Raw genomic sequence first — 25,571 nt, forward strand, 5'->3', positions numbered from 1 at the left:
GCTGGGCAAAGAGTTTTCCACTTCAGTTAGGAGAGCTACCAGCCTAGCTACTCCCCCTTGTTTGTAGCATAAGGAAGCTGGGAAGTTTCACAACTTCCTAAACTAAAAAATGGAAGGAAAAGACCATAATAATAGCAAACCAATAAAATAACAAAATACAAAAAACATTTGTTACATTTCCTTTTGTCTCTCCTCTTTCCTCTCAGATGTGTGGGAAAATCCTCATTTGTATTTTTCTTTCACATTGAAGAGTTGAATCCATCTTGCACTTTTTGGTCCCTCAAAATCATAAGATCACTATTTACAAAAATCTAAGCCTATTATTAATGACACTGATACATCACTCCCAGCCCTCCCTCCTACGAACCAAAAATTCAAATTGTTCAAACCAAGGGACGTTTTTTTAATGAAACTGAGCATGGTTTGGTCTTTCAGCAAGCTGTCTTCCAGAGACAGACTATCCAACAAGGGAAGACGGCCATCCACAAATGTTCCTATGAATTCTGAGACCTCAGCAGTCATATGCTAGAAACATGAAAAGAATTACTTCTCTGTCCCAACTTAAGGAATATCTTTCCTTGCCAAAACCAAGGTGGGGGGCGGGGCAGCTGGGCAGGCTTGTAATTTCCTCATACCTGGCAGGAAGCATCTGGCTGCTTTGCAGCTTTGGACTTGGGACAATTTGAAAGATATTCCCCAGACTCGACTTCATCCTTGGCACAGACGGGTGCCCAAGCCTCAGAACCCACCAAACTCAGCCCACAGGGTTGAAACCATCCTGAGCACACAAATGAAAGAGGTTTGGGAAAGGGAAGGGCAGGAGCAAAATGCCTGTGTACCAAATACACCCTTTCCTTCCCCTCAGCTGTTCAATGAGAACAACCCCTTCCCACAGCTAACTGCCTTTGAGTTCAAGGCCGTAGGTTTTACCATAAGGTAGCCCTCTTAAAATCTACTGGCCAACGGGGCACCTGTTCAGTGTCCGACTCTTGATCTCAGATCAGGTCACCATCTCCCAGCTCATGGGTTTGAGCACCGTGTCAGGCTCTGCACTGACAACATGGAGCCTGCTTAGGATTCTCTCTCCCCCTCTCTCTCTGCCCCTCCCCCACTCACACAGGCTCTCAAGCAAACTTAAAAAAAAAAATCCACTGGCTAAGACTAAGCTAAATTGCATGTATCAGCTTCCTTCTGGAAAAACTACTCTTTCCTCATCTAACAGAACTCACCCCCCCTGCTTGTGATAACCTGTCAGGCCTGCTCAGTTTTCTACCACTTTGCCAGGTGTCTCTGCTAGACCATCCCACCTCTGCCTATGACACAGATGTCCCAGGTAAAGCATCTCTGAGCACCTAGACGACAGCCCAGTCGTAAGGATAGCTTCCTGGGGAACCGAGAGGCGCAAGTCCCAGCTCCAGCATGCCTGGATGAGCTCCTGGTCCTTCTGAGTTTCCTTACTGGTGGAATGTGGACATTAATATCTCTAACAGATGTGGTGTGGCTCAAATGATACAGGATGAAATACTCTGTACACTATAAACTTTTCTGGTGGTTCTTATTTAGCAGCTAAGCATTTTCAAGGACTGACTTGTCACTCCTTCAGAAAGCAGCTAATTCTGTCACTGGACTGCCCTTTGGCTAGAGCCTTAGACTCTGCACTCACGTCTGGCCCTTCGTAACTCCTGCCTGCTAACCTTGGACCACCATCCCTGCTATGGAACAGTTCTTCATTCAGCCCAAGACATCTACCAGATGTGCCTCTGGTCTCCCCTAACTACCACCGTATGGTGTTTCCCACCAGTCCCTGGCTGCCAGGGCTATGGTCCTCCTCACCTCTCTGGCTGCCCTCTTCCGGGTGATCATTGTTTTATGGGCACCACCACACACTGGGAGGCCTTCACAACAGACCTACACACACACACACACACACACACACACACACACACACACAGAGGGCTCAGCTCATGCTGCCCACAATTTGCACAGACTTCTCACAACACAGTTAAGGTTCTGACATTTCAGCAGCTCTGTCGGCACCTAATGAATGGTGACCACTGAAGTTCTCCGCTCTCGGGTCTTTCCCATGAAGTCGTGGACATCAAGGCCTCAGGCAACAGAATGGCAGGGGCTTCACAATCTGATTTCACACCACAGGTTCGGATCAGTGTTCTCACCTGCTGAGAGAATTTGACATCCAGCCCATCCCACTTAAAACATGGATAAGCATTCTTTCTAGATGGTCGTTCACATCATATGCAAAAACAAAACAAAAAAAGAACAGGAACAAAGACCAAGAGCTGTCTGGGGCTTTTCTCTCGAACAGCACGATCCAGTGTGGCCAGTGGAGCCACATGGGCTGTGAAACACTCTACAGGTGCCAGGTCCAAACCAAGATGTGCTGTGCCTGTCAACACACACTAGATTTCAAAGATTAAAAAAAAAAAAAAAAAGATCTCAAAGATTTTTTTTTTTTTTTTTTTACTTTGGTTACATGTGGAAATAATACTGTAGACACGCTAGGTTAAATAAAATATACTACAAAATTAATTTCACCCATTCCTTTTTAATGTGGCACCAGAAAATGTTAAATGAGGCAGCTTACACTGTGTTTCCAGGGGTCAGCGCTGCTCCAGAGGTCTTTCCCCACCAAAATCATTAGCTCCCTTTCTCGTCCCGTATGGTCTGCTCTCAACGATCCTATTTTCAAATTCACATTTCACAGTTGTATCCATGAAAATATTCTGGAAGTTTTACCGAATGTTTTTAATCCATGTATTCCATATACTTCCATAACACAGCAACCTTTTTGAAGAGAGAGACACGCACTCCCTGACCCCTGGGCAGTTGCTGAGCCCAGCAGGCACCCCATGGTGGCTTCAGCAGGTCACCACTTCCCTTTTTCTACCCCTTCACAGGTCAGATCCTTTAGACACAGATCCCCTGCTGGAGTAAGGGAATGAACATCAAACAAGTACATGCCATTCTCACTGTGCAGGAACAGAGGAACCTAGCAATTACATCCCTGTATTTAATTTGGACTCTGAGAACAGAAGAAGAGCTCAACAAATGTTTTCTAAACACATGGGCAAATGAACAGTTTGCTTGTGGTGTCAGGGCCTTTATTTAGGATCATTACTTAGATGACCATTCACACCCGGGCCTTGATTTGTCCTCGTGGGACAGGGTTCCTCCAAAGAGCACAGCTTTGGAGATGGAAGAACCTAAAACTGCACGGTGATTCTGTCTCCCACCAATTCTGTGACTTGCGTTGTTACGGTCAATGGCGTGGTTTGCTCCTTCACTGCCACACATCGTTTCTCCAGGTGTTTGTGGGATTCATGTAATTACAGGAGAGCTGCTAGGCTGTGCTGCCCCACCTGCTCATGCTACTTCGTGTCTCCAGGCCATCCTCCCCCACCATGTCCCAGGCCATCCGAGGGTGACACAGAGGATGGGAGCACGTGCTGTCCAGAAGACACTCCTTCGTCTTATCACCAGTGACCAGCACTTCCCTGGCAAATACTTGAAGTGGTCAGCAAATGCCTTTTAACCTCGTTCCAGAGAGGGACCCCGGTTTCAGGCTCTGGTCACTGCCAGAGGCCATGCTCCATCACTATTTCCATGTTCTCTTTCCTTTACATTAGCTCTTCTCTTTCATTAACAAAAATATCTCCACTGGGAGCCATGAAAAAGCTTGCTCTTTAACTCATTAGCGAGGCCAGAGACAAGCAAAATGTTCTAGACCTATACGTTACAGCTTTTTTGAAACTGCCCTCCTCCTGAAGCCTATACCTGCTGCCTTTGTAGGCCCAGGAGGCAAAATCTGCATTTTGTAACCAGCCGCTGGAGTGAATCATGGGTCAGCACCAGCCCAGGGAGAAGGGCCAGTCAGATAGTCTCATTCCTTCAGCAATGTGAATTAAGAGATCCAGAGTGGAAGCAGATGGTCTCAAGGCCTGGAGTTGGACAGCCTTGAGAAGTTGGGGACAGAGCAGCACCGGGCTACATCAGAGCTACAGGCAAGCAGGAGTTACGAGAGAACAGAACCAAGAGCCAAAATGCACCCAGAGCAGCAGAGACAGGAGAATGCACAGTCTCGGAGTCAGAGACAGTGACAGACAGAAGGAGACTGGGGAACAGCTGCCCTGCTTCCTATTTCCTGTGAAGCCTGACCTTCCAGCCATTGGCTCCATAAGATTCCTCTGCCATACATTAACAATCCCTATTTATTCCTGAGCTTTTGTTGCAGGTGTGTGCACCTGTTAGCAAATACACTTTGACCAAGATGCATTTTCATGTGTTCTTCCCAAGCATCATTCCCCCTCCCCACTCCTCACCCAAAACTTCATAAAAGGACATGGAACCTAGGCCAAGGAAGTGTGCTCTGATCACACATCCTTTGCAAAACAACACCACACAATCCTTTGCCCACCCCCATCACTTTTTTCCTCAAGAAGGGTTTATTGCAGGTTGGGTACACTTATAAGAGGCAAAAGTCTAACAATGAGAATGAACTACAGGGCCCCCCAGTTTAGAAGATGAGCAAGTAAAACAAATACATTGATTATGTACAATTATTAAAAAGGGCAGGGTAGTGGGGGAAAAAAGGAAAAACTGCCAGCAGCCTTCCAGAAGGTTAATAACAGAGGATGTTTGTGGAGCACCTTCCTGCCCCGGTCCTGACTGTGCCTCGGGCTATGTTTCCTCAGTTGTTTCCGGCCAGCTCCAGATGACAAGCAGATGATGAAAGAGACTGCGGTGGCTAGTCAGATGCCTAGTTTACCGTGCTCTGCTAGAAGCCGGCTTGCTGAGAAGAAACCACTTGGCCCGGGGGGGGGGGGGGGGGGGTGCCGCATGCGCCACGCCTTTCATGAAAAAGCCCAAAGGACGACTCCATTAACGTCTCCTAATACATATGTGGGAAGAGTTGGGGGAGAGCACACTGTCTAGGGAAGAAAGTGACATTCCCCTGTGGTCTGTATACAAATAAACATCCAGTGTGGTCTTAGGTGAGCCCAGCGCCCCAGGCTAACGGTGGACTGCTTCCTCGGGCACCTGGAACCACTTTTCAAAGTCTGAATTAGTGTCCGATGACCAGACTGTCCTCTCGGGTGCTCACTTCTTCCATCAGAACGCCAGTCCTCCGAACCCCCTTGGCAGAGGAAGGTGCTACGCCACCTCTCACAGGACACCCACAAAGGGACAAATGCAGTTCTAAATTGTTCGTAAGAAAAAAAGGAACGCTCCGAGTTTACTTAAATAGGGAGAGAGCTTGATTCATCCAAAGTGTTTCTATAAAAACGCATTAAATCCCAGATAAAAGTTGCACATTCTCCTGGTGACACTGCAAAAATGTCCACTGAACTGAAAACAATTTAAAACGAGCCGCTCCGAATATCTGTCACGGCAGCTAACACTGCATAGGACACCTCCAGGAACCGGCAGGCAGAGCCCAGATTATGAAAAGAAGCAAATCCCTGGCATCGAGCTCCTGGATCCTGGCAGCCCTCAGAGGTGCCAGCAAACTTCCCAACAGCAGTCAGCAGAGAAAGGCTCTTCAAGGAGAGGGCCACGGCCCAACAAGAGGGGCTTTCCAGCCGCAGTGGGCTCCAGCCTGTCCGCCCGGGGTCAGTCGCGGTGGCGGCGCCAGGTCCCTGCCCGCTCGCAGCTTTCGGCAGCAGGAGGACAAGGGGGTGTGGGAGACTCTGGAGGGGCGGGGGCCAGGTCTGCCGGTGCGGACACGGGGGGCTCCTCAGCTGAGGGAGGGACTGGAGAGGTCGGCTCCATCCCAGGTCGGCTGCTGCCCTGACAGTGCTTGCTGCAGAAAATCTGCCCCTCCTTATCTAGAGCCGTGTTCTAAGGAGAAACCAGTGGAGAAACAACACATTAGCCCGGCCCGGGCTTGGGTCATAGCTACCACGACAGGAGCGCACAAGAGCATGCACAGGGCTCAGAAACAGAAGAGGAGAAATAACATCAAGCTTCTCTTCCAATAGAAGCCTAAGAGAAAAGCAACGGCTGAGGATACCCTCTCCCCAACCCCCCAGGCGGTCAGCCACAGTTGGCCCCTGCTCCTGGCTCAGTGTGCTGGCCCTGGATGGCAGCCTGAGGCAATTATTTTCTGGCTCTGAGCTTGCCTGAGTTCTGAGTGCTTCTTCCCATGCCCAGATCTGGAGCCCAGAAGAATCCTGTGACAATGAGCAAACCCTACAAGAACACTAGGGCTTTGACAGCTTTTCTAAGGCAAGTTCTTCATCACAGGTTGAAAAGTTACTCACATGTCATATAAATAAGTAATCCCTTTACAACCCAAGTGTCTGCATAATCTACAAAAGTCCTGCAATCTGATCATGCACCATTACCCCTTTTGACATCCTGCATGGTCACCTGACCTGCTCTCTGGTCTTTCTGGACAGTTTTATCTTGTTATACCCCAAGTTTGTTTTTTTAAGTAAGCTCCATGCCCAACATGGGGCTTGAACTCATGACCCTGAGATCGAGTCGTGTGTTCTACCCAATAAGCCAGCCAGGTGCTTCACCCCTAAAGTTTTTAATCTGCTCAGCTCTTCAAGGAGCACAGAAACAGCCACAACCATGAGGAAATCACCTTGCTTTTCTGACCTTACACTGGGAGGTAAGACCTAATCTTCTTTTCTCCTCCTCTGACTCAGTTTGAACATTTCCTTGCTTGTCCAGTGAGACCCAGCTGAGCTGTCATCTCACTGGGTTTCCAAATGTGCTTTCAGTTCTCAGGCACCTTTAGCTCAAAGGCACAACAATCAGGAGGTGTTTTGTAATCTAACTACCCTGAGGGGAAATGTAGTACAGATTCTTTATTTCTTAAAAAAAAAAAAAAAAAAAAAAAAAGGTCTGGAGAAGATACAAATGAACAGCACCTTTTAAGACGGACTTGTGTGGCTGGCTGGCTTGGTGTCAGCTGTAAAACAGGGTTCTCCACAGGCCTTTCCAAGCTCACGCTGAATAGCCAGCAATTTCCAAGGACGATTTCAATTACCTGGGGAGCAGGTAACTGTGGCAAAGCCCCCTCAGAAGCTTAGCATTGCTCTTTAACAAGCTTCCAAGTTCCTAGTATGAGAGGAGGCCAAGCCACGCCTCGGTGAACACTCTGAAAATGGGGAGAGGCAGCATTCAACTTGGTTCTACCACAGAGCCCCTCCTGGGTAGCACAGACAGTAACTCCCCAGTTATTGCTCCTCTTCTGTTCCTGTCAGGAGACCATGTGTGTGCAGCGGAACAAAGCATTGCGGTGCGGTTAGTACATACCATTGCCTTGGACCTAGTCAGAGGGAAGCAATGCAGGCAGCGGGAGAGGCAGGAGAAAGCAGGGACAGAAACTAGACTTACTTTAAACAGAAGCAACATGACTGAAACAGTTTTGTCTATCTCAAATTAAACCCAAATCATTCCCAAATTTCCCCCTGAAAGAAACATCATCCCCTCTGAGGGGGAAAGCCCTCCGTGTGAATTCATCCTTTCTCAAGTTGGCTACAAGATGCAGCAAATGAGGGTTTCTTGTAATTCCCTTTCCTGCCACAAGATGGCCTCGTCCCTGAGGCTGGGATGTGCCCCCTGGGGGATAAACAAGGAGCCTGCCCCGCAGAGGCACTGTCCTTTAACTATACCAAGTGACAAGTCAAAGAAAATGCAAGTGCTATTCAGAACCACAGGCCTGTCTTAAACCAAAGCCTAATCCAATAGAAATCTCTTCTCTTATCCCAAAGGCTCCACACCTGTCTTACTGATAAAAATGTATCTTTGGACACGTAGCTGGAGAAAGAGAACAAAAGCCTTCACAGAGTTACTTGTCCTTTGCTGTTGTTCACAAAAAGTTGCTTTTTCACCAAGTGAAAAACAGCACTGAGCAGGAGAGCTGCTGGCGTCCTCCTGCTATGCACTCGCCAGCTCTTGATCTGGGATGACAGGCAGTGGGGCAAGCTGTAAAGTTTTAAGATAAAGTTTTCCAAGGGTACGCTTTGCTGGCTGAGAAGGATGTCAGTACGTACAGGAGACTCGCACCGATAAGAAGCTAAGAGCTTGACGCTGGTGTCAGAAAGTCTGAGACAAGCATGCAGATTTAAGACGGGCTGCAAATTAGAAGTTGCTCTGATTAAGCACAGCATGTTTGAATACCAGAATTCTGCTTCAGGATCCCCCATAGTCTCAACTGGGTTAAGAGTGAAACTCTGAAGTGTCTCTCAAACTGTCAAATCAAACTGTCAAATAAAATGCAGACAATAGCATCAACTTTACTTTCTTTTGCTGTTATTTTCATTCCTATCCTATAATTTTCTCACGGGAGCCTCAGGCACTGACTTTGGGGTGGGGGGCCAAGGCGGAGAGAATGCCAGGAGCGACAACAGACAGTAAGGTTGTATGGGCCACAGGACAGTTATCTGATGATTCGACCTTAGAGCATTGATACACTATTATTTCCACTTCTCTTTGTATCTGCAGGGAACGAGGTTACCCTCACATACTCTACTTATGAGAACGTATGAATACCAGGGAGAGTCATTTGTGGTTAATTGCTCTTAATATAAAAAACACTTAAAACTGTTCCCAAGGGCAGGACACACAGACACATAGTAGCGGTGATGAGGATGACAACACAGAAGCACCACCAGCTGCCCCCACACAACCATGCCCCAGGCCAGGTCCTCAGTTGGGTGAGGATTAGCATGGCATCCCCATGGAGGCCTTCTTGCCACTGCTTTGGGGAACAAGCCCCGAATTCACAGGCCAGCTTTTTGGCCATTGAGAATTGGTACCTCCAGAGACAAGCTTTACTGATTTCTCCTGTAGGTACTGAATGTGATAATGCCACTCAGCAGCTCCTCAGACCTAACAACCTGCAGAGTTGTGTAGGGAACATGAGGTTAGACGGGTCCTGCCAACATGCTCAAAATCAACTGAACACACACATAAAAACACCACTTGCACAACCACCACTGGGATTACAGATATAATAAAGGTTGTTCACTCATACAACCATCCAGTTAAAGCTAAGGGGCTTGAAATTTGACTACTGATCTCCTTCAGAGCAAATGGGAAACTATCATTTGTAAGCCGGAAGATACAGCTTCTGTCTGAGAGGCTCTAAATGTCATTATCCAGAACAGAGCCTATACTGGGCCATAAGGTAAAGGGCTGGGTCATTCCAGAGCTTTAGCGGGCCACAGGCGTCGTCGGCCCATGATTCCTGTGTGGGCGCTGAGTCCACAGGTGACCCAGGCAACGATGGCAGAACTCTCCTAAGCCCTGGGCACAGTCCCGTTAAAGGTCCTTCTTCTAGGAGACTCTGAAGCTTAACCTAGCTATTAAATTTTGATCCTAAAAAACACTCTTAAGATTCTTCATTATGTGTCAAGTGTGCCAATCTTCTACGTTTTATTTCCTCTAAATTTTGCAGAAGCCTTATGGTGTCCATGCGACCAGTCTGTAATTTGCCATCCGTCCCATCCATCAGTGCCTGCTCTTGTAGGTGAATCGCTTAAAAATGTTCTCATGCTGTTGAGTCAATCAAGATGGTTCTTTTCAAAGTGTTTAAGCTGTAACTCTGTGACAACTCTGACTTTCCCGGGCTTTCAGCAGAACGCTGCTAAAATGTTAGGAAAACCACAACTCAAGAGGCCTTCTCATTACTTTGGCACAGAGCACCCCAATGTCCTGCAACATGTCAAAAGACCGAGTCTGCAAGCTCAGGCCTTGTCTGGGGGAGGGAAGCAGTGTGAGAGCACATTTTCTAGCAGGGAAGGAGTAAAGGAGTTCCGAGGACATACAGAGGGCTTCCAGGTAAATGCAGCCGCTCCAGGGGGAGAAAGGGGAATGGCAGATCATTAGTGGGGCTAAGGTGGTGGATACCCAACAAAACATACCACAGTGTTCTGTATGCTCCGTGTTGAGGGTGGGGGTGGGGGGCGGGGAAGGGTTTCCTTCCAGCTTCTATATGGACCCAGAATCTTCTTGAGTAAAGGTTCCTAGACTACAATGTGCCAGAGAGTAAGCAACCGCTTTCCTTCTAGTTGGGTAGAAAACAAGTTGAACCTTTCCAGAGGGTGAGATGCTTGTCCTGAGATAAGAAAGCTGGAAATGTAGAGACAGCCCATCACTGGCTGTCAGGTTCCCAGGGAGCTGTCAGGGGTGGCCAAGCCGCTAACAACTCAGGCACCTGTCCCCTTAGAAAGTCTGATTCCAAAGCCACCCCAGGTCCTGGAGAAGGCAACCCCTCACCTGCTCCCAGATCGTGTGCGCGGTATGGGCAGAACAGAGGTCATGGCCCCCAGTGTTGGTGCCACAACAGGAGGGGACATACTCGCTGCCGGGCTTCAGGGCCGACTTCAGCAGGGACTCAGGCCAGGACAGCCGGTGTTGAGTGAGCTAACCGCACTTCTAGTTCAATTTTATTCTTTCTGCCTTTATTTTCTCTTTTGCTAAAATTTACCTTAACGTTTCTTTCCTTACTTTAATGCCACTGTTTATTTGTTGTGTTTATGCATTTAGATAAATTCCCTTACAATCATTTTGAAAGAAGGAAGACCTAAAAAAAATTATGGGGATCATTGTTACTGACATCTCAAAATCTTTCTAACCCTGAAAACACAAACACAAATATATATTTTTTACATTGTTCTGTACTTTTAAAAGCCACAAAACACTGATTTTTTACAGGAATTTGTTTAACTTTAGCGGTTTCTTACCCCTGGTCTCAAAGAATAATTCATACCTCACACAGTGTGTTTGTGAAGCCTTGAATAGGCAGGGAGTTCCTTCCTTAGGCTGTAAATCCCAGCCAGGCTTGGGAGGCCCTCTCCAGATGAGAAACAGAGAGGAGAGCAGAAGCAGCTGCCAGGGAGGGCACCGAGCCCGGGAGAAGGGGCCAGCGGCTCCTTGGTGCCGGGACCCATCCGGCTGGCCTTGCTGGTACCTGCACAGCCCCCTACCCCAGAACTCGAGGCCTGGGAGTCGGCCAGATGGGTGCACTCCACGTGCCAAGCCAATCTTGAAAAGCAAAGAGGAACATGGAAGGTGCGGACTTCCATGTGAGGGAACCTCGGCTATTCACTTCTAAAGACTCAAAGTCCACCGAGCAGTCAGGCCCGACACTTCAGCTTTCCAAGGGCAGAACAGAGTGCCTTCCACTTACCATGATAACCGAGACCCCGGTGGTGGTGCTGTTCTGTTTGGGGAGCGCATTATTAAAGTGCTGTTTGAGTTTACCTGTTACTTCAGCTTGCATATTATTCTCCTGGGAGGCATCATCCTACAGAAAAGAATCAAATACAATAGTTTCAGATTCTCAGGTCTACGTTGGCTTTTCCTGAATAGTCACCCTCACCCCACCATCTCTTCCTAACAGGACTGATTTTCACCACAAGGTTAGGGGAACAATTACTGCTGTTTAGCAGTCCTATGTCCTCAGGAAGACCCCAAGCCATTCCCTTTGCTCCTTAAGCCTCAATCAGGCCAAGTAGAGAGCACCAGTCTCTGAGAACACGAAGGAAGACACTCTTCAGGCTTCTAAGACTCTGTCCCTAAGGCACAAATCCCACAGAGTTTAGTACAGATCCCTCCCATGGAAACACCAAAATTAATGAAGAGTTTATTATTTTGATCAAGAATTCACTTAGTTGTTAGTCTTTATCGCTCATAAAGAAATGTGGCATCTCGGGGCGCCTGGGTGGCGCAGTCGGTTAAGCGTCCGACTTCAGCCAGGTCACGATCTCGCGGTCCGTGAGTTCGAGCCCCGCATCGGGCTCTGGGCTGATGGCTCAGAGCCTGGAGCCTGTTTCCGATTCTGTGTCTCCCTCTCTCTCTGCCCCTCCCCCATTCATGCTCTGTCTCTCTCTGTCCCAAAAATAAATAAACATTGAAAAAAAAAATTAAAAAAAAAAAAAAAAAAAAGAAATGTGGCATCTCAGCTACTTGGTCCAAGACCTAAGTCACTTGGCAGGATCCAGAGAGGCTGAACCCTCATGTCAGGATGTGTGGGACCCCGCAGAGATAGTGGAGGGGTGCAGGGAGCCACCACTCCCCCACAAGCAGGCAAAAGCCCATGGCTAAGTACATTAACCTCACTCTCATGGAGTCTTTGGGAATAAGGTAAATGCAAACTCTCCCACCAGCACCACTTAATGGATCACATTTACCCTAAACCCAGAGGTACCACCAAGCCCAGACGAACTCTGGGCAACGTCACACCCCCTCTACTAGGCTCCAGAAGGGACTATGTCTCAGCCTCCTTACTCTCAGCAGGAGATCTCCTACGACCATGTGCCATAAAGACATGGGGATCAGCGTCTGTAACATGCTCAACTCTGGGCAAATCCTGAAAATTCTCAAATCCCGTAAGTATAGAAGGCAAAAGCTGAAAAGCTCTTGAGAGCGCATCCCAACCAATCCTTTCATTTTGTAGATGAGGAAAGTGAGGTCCAGAAAGGGACAGTGACTTGCCCAGGTCACTCACAGAGCAGGATCAAATACTCCGAGATCCTCATGCCAAGTGCCTTCTCCCAGAGAGCCACCTCCATGCTACTTGCTCATGAGAGAAAACAGACATTTCATCTGCCATGGAACTTGGATGCAGAGCTCTGCATGTGCAAAAGCCACGGTGAAGAAGCAGGCTGGTGGTCACGGAACTTACAGATGTTCCTTCCCCGAGAACGTGGGTACTTACTGACACCCAGGGGTGGCTCAGGATTTCTCCCGCGGTACACCGAGCTTCAACGTTTACCTGAAGCATTTGACTGATTAATTCCTGGAACGAAATAAAGAAGAGTATAGAGGAGGCGAGGTGGGGGACTTCCAGCATAAACACAGATATCTGAGCTTGCACTAAGTACTTCAAAGAACCAGCCAAGACAGCTGCTCAGCCATTTCACCTTAGAAGCTATTATCACCTACATTCCTACTGCCCTGCCAGGCAATCACACAGACACGGCTGCCTCAGGGCAGCACCAGTGTGAGAGAAGAGAAGGTCTCTCCTGGGTCTACATTAAACCAAGATGTTCTCTCCTAAGAGTTCTGGTTATTATCATCATTCCGCAGTGTAAAAACTGCAGTACTGTTCCTTTTGGCAAGTCAGTATGTCTCATTCCCACATTCTGATGGGTGTCCAATACATATTTCTTAAATAAATGAAAGAACGCATGTTTAGGGCTTAGAGGAACGCAGGAGGGTGGCAAGGGCAAATTGGGAAGACAGCCAGTCCAGCTTCAGAATGTGCCTACGAGTTCCAGAGACTATACTGTGCGATGAACTTAAAGAAGAAACACATTAAAAGTCAAGCCAGACCTGGAGCTCGATTCCAAGAGCTGCAACAGCCTCACACGGCAGACGAGGGCCCCTCGACACAACGTAACCCATGGAAACAAACCCAGATGGGTACCTTTGCTGAGTCTGTGATGTTATCCCAGTAGGGGGCTGGAAACTCCAGCTTCCCAGCCAAGATCTGGTCAAAGAGATCTTCCTGGAGATTGTTCTCACTAAGTCAGTGACAAAGAAACAGAAGAAAAATCAAAGTTACCATACAGTTTTCAACAAAATGCTCACAGGAAGAATGGGGTGAGGAGTCCAGTCTCTTGGCTTGGGCATTTCATATCTCAATTGTATTTGTTATGACACGTTTTTTCCTTTTAGATGATGAGCTAAAGAACATATCCATAGGCCTGGGTATCAGGGAAAGAGAGGACACAAGGTTCAAGAAACTTGTTTCAGCTTGAGAAAAGGCAGTAATTCTGGAGACGGACGGTGGTGATGGCTGCACAATGCTATGAATGTACTTCATGCCATTAAAACTGTACATTTAGGGGCACCTGGGTGGCTCAGTCCGTTAAGCTTCCGATTTTGGCTTAGGTCATGATCTCACAGTTAGTGAGTTCAAGCCCCCGCATTGGGCCCTGCCCTGGCAGCTCAGAGCCTGGAGCCTGCTTCAGATTCTGTGTCTCCCTCTGCCCCTCTCCCCACTTGCACTGTTTCTGTCCCTCAAAAATAAGTAAATGTTAAAAAAAATTGTAAATTTAAAAATTGTTAAAAGGTAATGTATATATTCTGCCAAAGAAAAAAAGGACTCAAGAAAAATATGGAATCCACAAATAACGTAAATCCTCATTTCAGAAAAAAACAATCTCAGCATCTGCCCTCACTTAATCTCTCATGGCGACCAGAGTGGAAAAGTAACAAACCTGAGTCAGCTCTCCTTGCCCTTCCTCTTTCTACTTTTCCAATAAAAGAGCCAAGAGCAGTGAAACAAGCCAAGATATGAAAGAGTCATAAAGAGTCCAGAATCTGGATAAAATATTCATGACATAATTAGCTCCCCATTGGAACTTGACTTTCACTTAAGCTCAATCTGCAAAAAAAAAAAAAAAAAAAAAAAAGAGCCCATCCAAGAAGAGCAACTAGAACCACACAGACTGAGGTGAAGTGATGTTGCTGCCCTCCCAGGGTGGGCATCCTTCCTCAGCCCGTACCTAACTGTGCTACCCTCAGAGGTGCTCCTGCACATACAGCTGGTGCCTACTGAAACATAATGCCTTGACTTTTGAGGGAAGGTACACAGAAACGTAAAAACACTGCTGGGAAACATTCAGGAAGCTGGATGTCACCGTCTCCTGGAACACAGAGCCACAGCCACAGAGCCCCACCTCCCCCTTACTCGGTGGGTGCATCAACGGCTGAGCGAAAACAAAATCATTAGCCTTCTAGGCCACTCATTACAAAGCCCTAGTGGAAACCTCAGGGTAAGCCGCTGGAGTCAAGATGAAAATCCAGGAGTGGAAGTCCAGTCTCAGTGTGCACCATCTGCCTTGGAGTTGCCAACAGGGCCCCTGCAGCCTGCTGTGCAGAGGACTCACATGAGACCCCACCCGGCCTTCTAGACATAAGCCTAGTCATGCATGCTAACTGCTCTCCCAGAGTGAGCAAGTGTGGTGTCCACAGAAACAGGTCATTTGGGGCAGTGCCTAGGGACAAATTCTGGGGCTGTGTGATGTGACTACCCTACACCTTTAATGAAAAAGAGGACAGGCAAACTTTGTTTTATTTCTGCTTCCCTTTACTGTACTTTGCAGATAATTGTACTCTTTTTTCACAAGGTGAAGGTTTGTGGCAATGCTGCAGGGAGCATGTCCATCAGTACCATTTTCCAACAGCATCTGCTCACTTTGCATCTGTTACATTTTGGTAATTCTCGCAATATTTCAAACAGTTTCATCATTAATCTGTTATTTATGGTGATTTGTGATCCTTGATTACAACTCACTAAAGCTCAAATGACGGTTAGCATTTTTTAGCAATAAAGTACTTTTTATTTTACTGTTATTATTATTAATTATTATTTTTAAATAGGCTCCATGCCCAGCCTGGGGCTTAAACTCACAACCCTGAGATCAAGAGTCCCATGCCCCACTAACTGAGCCAGCCAGGGACCTCTACTATTTTTTTTTTTTTTTTTTTTTTTTTTTTTAGTAAAGCATTTCTTAATTAACGTACGCACATTGTTTTTTTAGACATAATGCTGCTGCACGCTTAACAGACTACAGTACAGTGTGAACATAACCTTTATTTGTACTGGGAAACCAAAAAATTCATTGGACTTGCTTTTACTGTGGTATTTGCTTTATTGCGGTGGTCTGGAACCACTCTCACAACATCTCCAAGGTAGGCCTGCAGAGTCTGTGGGCTTTTGTGAATACTCAGGACATCTCAACAAGCCCAGCTGAATTGACATCTGCCAGTTCATGAAGTCTCGGTCAAGAGGCACATCGAATGAGTAGCAAAAGTCAGGCCAGACAACCAGGTAAGGCAAGCGATTCCCACTGCCCTCCTGGAAAGTGTTTTTCTATGAGCCTGCACAAACCTTTCTAGGTTATCTGATGTTTTCTTTTTCACTGTTATTTCCCTACTGACTGAACTCAGCTCAACTCTCCAGGAGAAAATGTTAGAAAAAGATGTTAAAAATCACCCATTTCCAGAACCGTTGCTTTTAGCCACCCCTATTACTCATCTTCTTTTTTTTTCCTGGAATAGCAAATAGCTTATATTTTGTTAACATACAGGACTTTTATTTTGTTCATAAACAGCTAAAAAGTTGGAAGTGTAACTGCAGCAAGTTATTTAGGTTCTTGGCAAAATAGTCTGAGTCAACAAACAAAAGCCTAGGGGGTCCCAGCAATAAGAAGTCACCTAAAGGATCCATGCTGTGAACTGCAAGCACTTTGAGCATTTCAAGTTTCCCTCAGTAGAAGAACAGAAAGCTAATTTATCCTTCTAAGTAGTCACGTAGTAAAAGCCACTCTGATTAAATCTACACTGGACTTATTTACACATTTATACTTCCACAATTGGGCTGAGATGTTCAGGGCACTTTAAAATCTTAAAACAATACAGCTCATGGATCAAGGTGCTGTAAGTTTAAAAATGTACATTAAGAAAAACCTGGAAAACAACAGGAGTTTGAGCACATTCTTTTCAATGCCAAGTTGTTAAACAGTTGTCTGATGAGGTAACTTGAAAATGTTGTAAGCTACCTCACAAAATGATGTTTAAACATTTAGCTTATGGGAGGTATAAGTGCATGTTTCAGAAAAACAAAATTATCATGCAAATATTACGTTTTGTCAGTGGCCCCAAGATCCAGACTTGCTTAGGCAATAACTAATACCATGGTTGTAGGACCAGCTTCTGAATATAACATATAAGTCAACAGCTTTCAAAAGGTAGCTTTATTGCTTTTAATTAGCCACATACTTACCTCCAGTTCCCACAAAGAAGCTGCCATGCAGTGAGAAACAAGTCACAATAGATACATACTGTTCAATCTGAGTCTCAGTCTGGCTTTTGGTTAAAAGCAAAAAGCAAAATCAAGTAACAAACCCACAGACTGCACTGGCATGTGGAAACACTAGAGGGAGTTGTGAGCACACATTCCTCTAAACTGATCCCTGATAACCCCTTTCCAACTGATCTCAACTTGGGTTAACCAAGGATGGAAACTCTGCTATAACAGGCCCCATGATCACTTGCCAACAAAACTACCCCCTTCACTTGACTAGTTCCCCAAACAAATCATCACTAAAACCAGCCAGAACACAATGGAACTGTAAAAATGACCACAAATTATTCCACTCCACGTACATACCTGCTTAATCTTCTCTCACATTTACTCTATTTGACTTCATTTGGTCAATGGGACATCAATCAGCAAATGTGTGTCAAGTGGACACTTGGAAAGTGGTGGAGCAAAGGAACTTGCCCTCTCTCTGGCTGCTTTTGGGGATCCTGTATCCACCATCATGTGAAACCAAGGTTAGCCCATTGAATGCTGAAAGGCACTTGACCAAGTCTTACCTGTTGTCCCAGCTGACCCTGAGCGAACTACCAGGCGTGTGAGTGATGCCACACTAAACCATCAAGTCCCAATTAGCCAGCCCAGATCAGAAGAACTGCCCCATAAATCCACAGAACTGACTGACTGCTCTAACCTTTGGAGTAGTTAACTGTTCGGCAAAAGCTGGCCAATAGTGCAGTAATCCTATAGTCTGTGTAACCCACCTAAGCAATGGCTTTGAAGGAAGACCATGATTTAACGGCCAGATGGCAAGAGCTTCCCACTGCAGAAACCCAATCCTAGCCACAAGGACAAGGTCCCACTCAAATGCTCTACCTTTCACTTAACCTTTGTGATTTCCAGCCCTCAAATAAGCATACCGTCATACTCAATTTATTCTTCTTGATCAATATTCTGGTGATGGGTGTCCTTACACCATAAGGCTCTCAAAAGTAGAAATTGACATCTCTGTGTCACTCTTGTGTTTACTGTAATGTCAGTAAAAAGAAAACTTGTTCAAATCAATTGAAAATTATCATTTAAAAAAGATATATCTTTCAACTTTTTTGTAGGTTTGAAAGCTTTATAATAAAATGTTGGGGGAGAGGCAGCAAATTAAATGTATTGAACTTACTGATGAAGTACAACACCATAAATAAGACATCAGAGAATATGCTTTACATTTGATCCCTGACACCTAGAACAGTGCCTGGCACACAGTAGTTACTCAACAGTAGTTGTAAAATGAACAATAACAGAGATTAAAGTGAAAAGAGAGCTCAAGAAGATACATAAGAAAATCCAAGTTGCATCATTAGATGAACTTCTATTTCCAAGTCATTCATTTGTTCCAAAGAGGGAGATGGGACAGATCAAAAGAGGCCCTGTGGCCAAAGCCCTGCACTCTCTCATGTTCACAGTACTGGGGTACTGGGTATGTTCTATGCCCGCTGTCACACATTCTGACACCTATGTGTGGCCACCTCTGCCTCCCCCCCCCCACTGCCCCAGGTGAGATACGTGATTACCAAGAATCAGTCTCTATTTGTTCCCAGGCCTGTTTATGCTGAAAGTATTTGTAATATTATGTGAACAGATAGAATTAAATTTCATTAACTATTACGTGAAATATATGAACATACAGAATTTAAATTTCATTAAACGTTATGTGAAATATTATGTGAACAGATAGAATTAATTTAAAAAGAAAGAGTTCACTGTTTCTATGAGAACTAGGTTGAAAGCTTTGGAAGGTGAGTTGTTAAAAAAAAAAAAAAACCTGCTGTCAAATTAAATAGGAGAAATGACTATTAAGAACTGGAAAAGGAGGCACGTCAGTGGCTCAGTTAGTTAAGTGTCCAACTTTGGCTCAGGTCATGATCTCACAGTTCATGTGTTCGAGCCCCGTGTTGGGCTCTGTGCTGACAGCACAGAGCCTGGAGTCAGCTTCAGATTCTGTCTTCCTCTCTCTCTGCCCCTCCCGACTCCTGCTTGCTCGCTTGCTCTCAAAAATAAACATTAAAAAAATTGGAAGAAAAAAAAAATGGGAAAAGGTTTGTTTACCTAGAAGGATCAGACTGCTTCATAAAGATCTTTAAATCTCACTCCACTTGAAAAAGATTGAGAATGGATATTGTACACATTGGATGATTTGGTGTGTTTTACAGAAGAGTGACAAGAAATTCAGAGGACCATATACCAAACAAAGGCCTTGACCTCACATCAGAAGTGTGGTCAAGGAATATCCATTAATAGGTTGTAAATTAAGAAAAAAAGTAAAAGGTATGTTTATATAATTTTTAACTGACATTTTTTTTAATTTTTTTTTTTTTTTTTTAAAGTTCATGACCTGAGCTGAAGTCGGCTGCCCGACCAACTGAGCCACCCAGGCACTCCTTAACTGACATTTTTATTGACCAGATTCTGGTCCTGATTGCCAGGATGAGAATGCCTGCTTCCTGACCAAAGGGAGAGTTTACAATTCAGATATTGTTACTCAAAGAGCCACTGACCTTCGGAATGGAGGGAATCCACAGAGAAGTATGTATGTGATCACGCCTGCCGCCCAAATATCCACCTTCAGGCCATAGCTGAGAAAACAAAGTGGGTGGAGGGGAGAAATAATGATATTACTCCCAGGAACCCTCCAAATTACTGGAGTAGTTGCCTTTGTTTGTTATGACGAAGGGCTTCCTCAGTGTCAAACCACTCATTTCACACAAAGGAATTAACTGCCCTTTGGACAGGGACATCTACTCTTCTCCGGAGCTAACCACAATATTGGGAACTGTTGCCATATTTCCAAGACTGGCCCTGGGACAAAAGTCCAGGCCTAGAGCTCTTGGACACAGAAGCACACACCTCAGTTCCTGAGATTAAAGTCATGGTGCAGGTAATAGACTCTCCCACCCTCCACCTTCCCAGGAGGAGTGTGAATACACAGCAGCCGGAGCAGCAAAACATACCTTTTTCCACCAAAGTTCAAGTACTAACCAAAGCCACAAGGAGTCTTACCCGGTTTCAGCAATTATTTCTGGAGCCACATAAGTTGGTGTGCCACAGACTGTGTATAAAGGGCCTTCCACCACAGTGGCCAGACCAAAGTCTCCCAGCTTCAAGGACTTGGTTCCATCAGGATATTCACACACCTGGAACAGAAACCAGCCAATAATCAGAAGTAGTTTCTTTTCTCAATGATTCCAAAGGGGCCCTTGGAACTAGATAGAAACAACATTGATTAATAAGTTTTAAAAAAAATCTCTCCTTGTTGATAATAATACCATTGTTTACTTCTGATGCTCTAAAGTTCTAAGTTTTCTTTAGAGATTTTGCATGATTGTGTGAAATACAGGAGACAGTATCTTCCATCTTTGTAAAAAGTTCCTTATCTTGGGGCATCTGGGTGGCTCAGTTGGTTAAGTGTCCAACTTCAGCTCAGGGCATGATCTCATGGTTCGTGATTTTGAGCCCTGTGTTGGGCTCTGTGCAAACAGTACGGAGCTTGCTTGGGATTCTTTCTCTCTCTGTCAAAATAAATAAATAACTTTTTTAAAAAGTTCCTTATCTAGGAGTATAATGAATATGTGTGCATGCTGCCACGGCAGTTAGGGGTGTAGGTAGCTGCTTACCCAGTGTGGCCTAGACAGTAGGAAACGGAACTTGACTACATCCTCACTGAGTGTGAAGTACTTGAGAGACTCTGAAATGGTGTTTATTAACTTTCCTGGAGTTAACCCTCCTGGACTGTGTCCTCCACACTCCTCCTGGGAAGGTGGAGGGTGGGAGAGTCTATTACCTGCACCATGACTTTAATCTCAGTCATGTTTAGAAAATAAAATCAAGACTTGTTCTCTGAACAGTCAATGATGAATATAAATATCACATAATGAAAAACTTTGGAAGTTTGCAAAGAAAGTAAACTTTGGGATCAAACAGCCTCAGCCTGAATAACCTCTGCCATTTTCTGGTTGAGTGACCTTCAAAAACCACCCTGTGCATGTTCTTCACCTGTGAAGTGGGATGAGACTAGTCCCTAACTCACAGGGTGGGGGTGTCAAGAGACCAAGCTCAGAGCAGGGCTCAGTGAAGGTTCCTTCCTTTTCCTGGAAGGACTGGCTGATGAAATCAACTAATTATACTGGAAACAGTTTAACAATGCTGGTGAAGACGTGCGTGCTTTTTGCTTAAACGGAAGCAATCTTCCCAGAAAACATTTCAGCAACATGTAAATTTCTTTAAATTATTTATAAGCCTTGATCCAGTAAATCTACTTCTAAGAACCAACCCTAAGGGAATACAGATGAACCCAAAGGTTACACACAAAGCCACTAACCTCAGAATTTATCTATGTTTTTAAAAACTGGAAGGAACATAAATGGCTAACAGGACAATGACTTCATAAATCATGGAACATTCCTATGATAAAATACTATACAGTCACTAATAAGCACATTTCAAATAAGTACTAATCCTATGGAAAATATTCACTATATTACATAAAAAGAACATTCAAAATTATATATTCAGTACAACACACCCAAATGTTCAGTTTATTTCTAGGTGGTAACACCAAAGATTACTTCAGCTTTGTTCTTTATACTTTTCACTGGTTTCTAAAACGTTTACAATGAACATGTGTTGGTTCTATCATCAGGAAATTTTATACATAAGCAAATTCTCCTTTGGGGATAAAAGTCTGAGAGTCACATTCTAAATGGATGGTTTTTAGATTTAACTATGTAATCTTTAACCTATTCATCTCTTGGATGTCCATTCTGAAAACAGTGAATTTCAGAGAAGAGCAACTGCAGAGAACTAATCTTTACTAATGTAATGTCTTTCTCTATTTTTATATTTTAGTCCTATTTAGTTTGTTTTTCCTCACATTTTACTATGAACTGAGCCAGATTCTCACCCAAGCCGCTTACTCATTAAAGGATGAAAAATTTAGAAAATTATGTTTTTTCAAGATAAGCATGTTAACAACATTGTCCATTAATCTGATACTCAATGAGGGGGAGTGATTTATATAGACATCATTAAAAAGCATCAAGCACGTCAGGGCTCCCCCTTGTCAGCGATACCCAATCTGTACAGGCATTTAAAAAGCATGGCACTTAAATACCTTCCTTACCTGTGATGCCCTCATCAAGTGAAAGAAGAATGTTTTTCACCATAGTGTTTAATAACTGCTTCCACATTTATGTACTAAGTATACATCCCCAGCATACATCTTTATGACTTTCAAGTTTCATGGGAGTAATGGTGAGGCTCACAGATATTTATCATTCTGAGTCAGCCACAACTCAGCAGAGGCATATTCAAAGCTACTAATGATTTAGCCTAAAGCAACAGAAACCAAGTTCTCAGTCATGCCAGGGTCTAAGGACGACCTTCCATCCATTATGTTTAATGTAAACATTAACGAGAACAATCTGATATAGAGAATTACAGTTAGAATTTATGATGCATTTACTGAAACCCAGACTTCAGAAATTCCCTAAGTAATTGCAGTGATAAGAACATTCTAAGCAACATTATAATTTTAAATGTCTGTATCATGAAAGTAAAAAAAAAAAAGTTTTATTAATGTCATTGTTATTTTGTTTTTGCAAATTTAAAATACACTCGTTAGGTACATTTTTTTGAAAAATAGTGTTTACTTTCAACATGCAATTTAGGGATGCCTATGGGTACTTGAGGGTTGCTGTAGACACTCAGAAGTCCCTGAAGCCCCATTTCTCATATCCCCTATAAGGAATTCAGAGTCAGATGCAGAAGCATAAACAGAAAGGTACTGAACAGTTTATAATCACTGAATTATGTCTGGGCAACTGGCATCCTATCCTCAGCTAAACATCTAAAGAGAAGTGTCATAAGGAGCAGACAAGCCTGAAAAATATTTCATCTGATTCATTTCTCCCCAATACTTGACAGAGAGGCAAATATGTGAAAGATAATATGAGTAAATTTCAAATATTAGCTGGAGAGTCTCTTCAAAGCAGGAAAAAATATCTATAAATCTACACATATAGACACACATTTGTACATAGCTTTAAGAGAATGACACTGACATATAAACACATATGGCTTTCCTTTCAGAGAATGATTTTAAAAAAGAGGTGGACAAATGCATAGGGACCCCAGAGAAAGGCCTTCTGTTCTGGCAGTGTGCTTAGTTCTCTCCCCAGTTACTGACATCCTCACAGAACTCCAGAGATGCCAATATTCTCCCACACATTATCTCACTGGACCTCAGAGTCACCCCCCTGGGTGATTAGGAAAATAACTGTTACCCGTGTTTTTCAGATGAGGAAACTGAGGCATACAGAACTCAAGTTACCAGTAGCTACCAAGTGGGGATTCCAACCAAAACCATTACCATCCCACTACACCATCCTGCAACAGATTCTGTGTCTGAAAGTGAGAGTAGGCCTGGCAGAACCCCGGCTGCAGCCTGCACCCCTACGCAGATTCTGAATGAATTTAAGCAATCACAACTGTGAGAATTCTAGCCCTGTGGTGTTCAAACGCCCCACCACAAGCTGAGAGATGCTCTGTCAAAAGTTGCGCTCAGAATGCAAAAGTTAAAAATGTGAGGAATGCAGATCCCACATACGGAGTAAACGCTGCACGTTCTCTAAATAAAATGTCAACATAATGATTTAGAAGGGCTTCAAATAGGAGAAACCAAGCCTCTACTCTCCTCGGTCCCCAGAACTCCCGGAAAAGCGGAATTTATCACTGGTCTCTCATAGTTAAGTCTGACAGGGCACCACCAGGCTGTAACTCACAGCATTAATGGCCACCCCAGTGCTCCCTGACACACCGACCCATACATCTCTGCTGGCAGGGTTTTAAATTATGACACCGCTACCAGAGAAGGGGATGCAAATCAGATGTCTGAATGCTCTGCTGTTTAAAAACGGAATTCATTTTTAGAGTAGGGAGAGGCCGATGGTCACTCTGTGTACTTACTTCTAGTGCCTCAATGGCACTTTCTCATCCTAGGGCAATTCTGACCTGCTGACTCAATCTAGGATCTGCAGAGTGGTCTAGTTCAATTTTCAATGGCAGGTACATATTTTACTTAGATATGTGCAGGTAAGGTTTCCAAAGCCTGACTCTTTTAGAGCACACATTAGCCTCATCCAGATATCCTCCTTCCCTTCCCTTTTGGGTAGCACACTGGGGCTGGTGCAGGTCTTGAAGAGGGGTGAAGACTCATCTAGGGCAAGTTAGACTAGACAACAAAGTTGATTCCAATTGCTTGGTTATATTCTGAGACACATCATCTTGGAGACACCCATCTCCATCATATTCTCTTCCTTTGATGCGTGATAAAAGGATAAGGTATCAGATTCTGAGATGGTATACACATTGTGAGTAAACGAGAGAAGACATGGGAGGGGAGAGTGGAATCAATGAGCTGGGAAATGCACATTCCCTGGTTTACAGGCAAGTTCACTAATGCCTCAGTTGCCTTCCTCACAGGGCCTCGACATTCAAAGCTACAGAATGGGCTGGTGCCACAGAAACCAATTGTCCCTAGAGACCTGCAGGTCTGTATTTTCAGAAAACATCAGTACATGCAGCCAACAGCGTGAGGTGGGCCATGGACAGAAGGGAGAAATAAAGGAGGCATCCTCATTAATACCATGGCATTTATGTCTGGCTGCTGCCAGAGAAAGCCCTGTCACCGTTGCTTGTGAAGCCCCTGGCCAACCTTCGTCACCTGGTGGAGGACCCTGGGCCTGTAACAGGTGAGAAGACTGTTTTGAGGGGAGAACACCATATTCTCACTTCTATCCTGAGGCCCAGTCCTCCTTAGAGATCGTAAAATGAAGTCCATCATACATCCTGTTTTACAGAGAAGGGATATTTATTTTCCTAAGAGGAAAATCTAGACATGGAACACAATTCCTCAAGGCAGAAGACAGGAAGGAAAAAGCTCATAAACTTTCAAATGGATACTCAGAAATCATCAAATGATATTACCAAAAGGGGAAAATGGATACTCTGGATTAGCAGAAAGCCCCCAGGATGGCCTTAAATCCTAAACATCAATGCATATTCCTTTCCACAATTATTTGTATAGTACAAGTATGAGACAAGTTATAAAGACCTGTGTTTGAGTGAGTACTCACTGCTAGCTAGCTAAGTGACTGTCAATGGTTAGTCAACAACCATTTACTCCACATCCACCACACCATGTTTCCTTGAAACTGTCCAAGGCACTGACGACATAAAAATAATTAAGATACATACCTTGCCCTTAATGGTGCTTACCTACAGAAGGAGACAGACAAGCACATGATAAACTCACCACATCAGGGCATGTGAGCAAAACTAGAGGTGGCCATGACTGACTCGGTCCAGGGAGTCAGGAATGATGTCAGAGAGGACATGCCTTTTGCTCAGTGCCTTATAAGATGAATACATTTGCCACATCGCTGGGAGAGGTAGCATTTCAAATGTAGACCAGTATGGAAATAAGCAATGATATGTAATGGTATTGATAAAGTTCAGTCTAATGAGTAAGGACAGGAAAACTTGGGTTTGTATTATCATGATATAAAATACTCAGATAACCTCACCTAAGCAGTAACGATGATGATACTCAGCCCTGAAAGGTAGAAATAGAGGGAAAAAAATGGTCTTGTTTGTGTCTGGGGGGAATGTGTGAAGAAGTCCCTTATCAGCTTCTCTAAAATTCCTCTACAAT

At 44.6% G+C, this 25,571-nt stretch overlaps 1 protein-coding gene across 9 annotated transcripts in view; it reads right to left on the reverse strand.

Moving 5' to 3' along the window:
* Window positions 1-4,437: 4,437 nt before the first annotated feature.
* DCLK2 (doublecortin like kinase 2) overlaps window positions 4,438-25,571 on the reverse strand; it is a 152,371-nt gene continuing 131,237 nt past the window's right edge. For 5 of the 9 annotated variants that reach the window (XM_045466016.1, XM_045466005.1, XM_045465996.1 and 2 more), the window contains 6 exons: window positions 19,862-19,995; window positions 19,360-19,437; window positions 13,406-13,502; window positions 12,695-12,775; window positions 11,165-11,281; window positions 4,438-5,856 (listed from right to left, as the gene is read on the reverse strand). In XM_045466016.1, coding sequence (XP_045321972.1) covers window positions 5,629-5,856; window positions 11,165-11,281; window positions 12,695-12,775; window positions 13,406-13,502; window positions 19,360-19,437; window positions 19,862-19,995 — 735 coding nt within the window. In that variant the 3' untranslated portion in view covers window positions 4,438-5,628. Of the gene's footprint in view, window positions 5,857-7,284; window positions 7,298-8,151; window positions 8,235-8,789; window positions 8,871-11,164; window positions 11,282-12,694; window positions 12,776-13,405; window positions 13,503-19,359; window positions 19,438-19,861; window positions 19,996-25,571 lie in introns of all 9 variants that reach the window. The other 4 variants (XR_006709410.1, XR_006709408.1, XM_045466028.1 and 1 more) reach the window with 3 other exon arrangements.

This window comes from Leopardus geoffroyi, chromosome B1 (assembly GCF_018350155.1).
Source record: "Leopardus geoffroyi isolate Oge1 chromosome B1, O.geoffroyi_Oge1_pat1.0, whole genome shotgun sequence".
NCBI classification, from domain to species: domain Eukaryota; kingdom Metazoa; phylum Chordata; class Mammalia; order Carnivora; family Felidae; genus Leopardus; species Leopardus geoffroyi.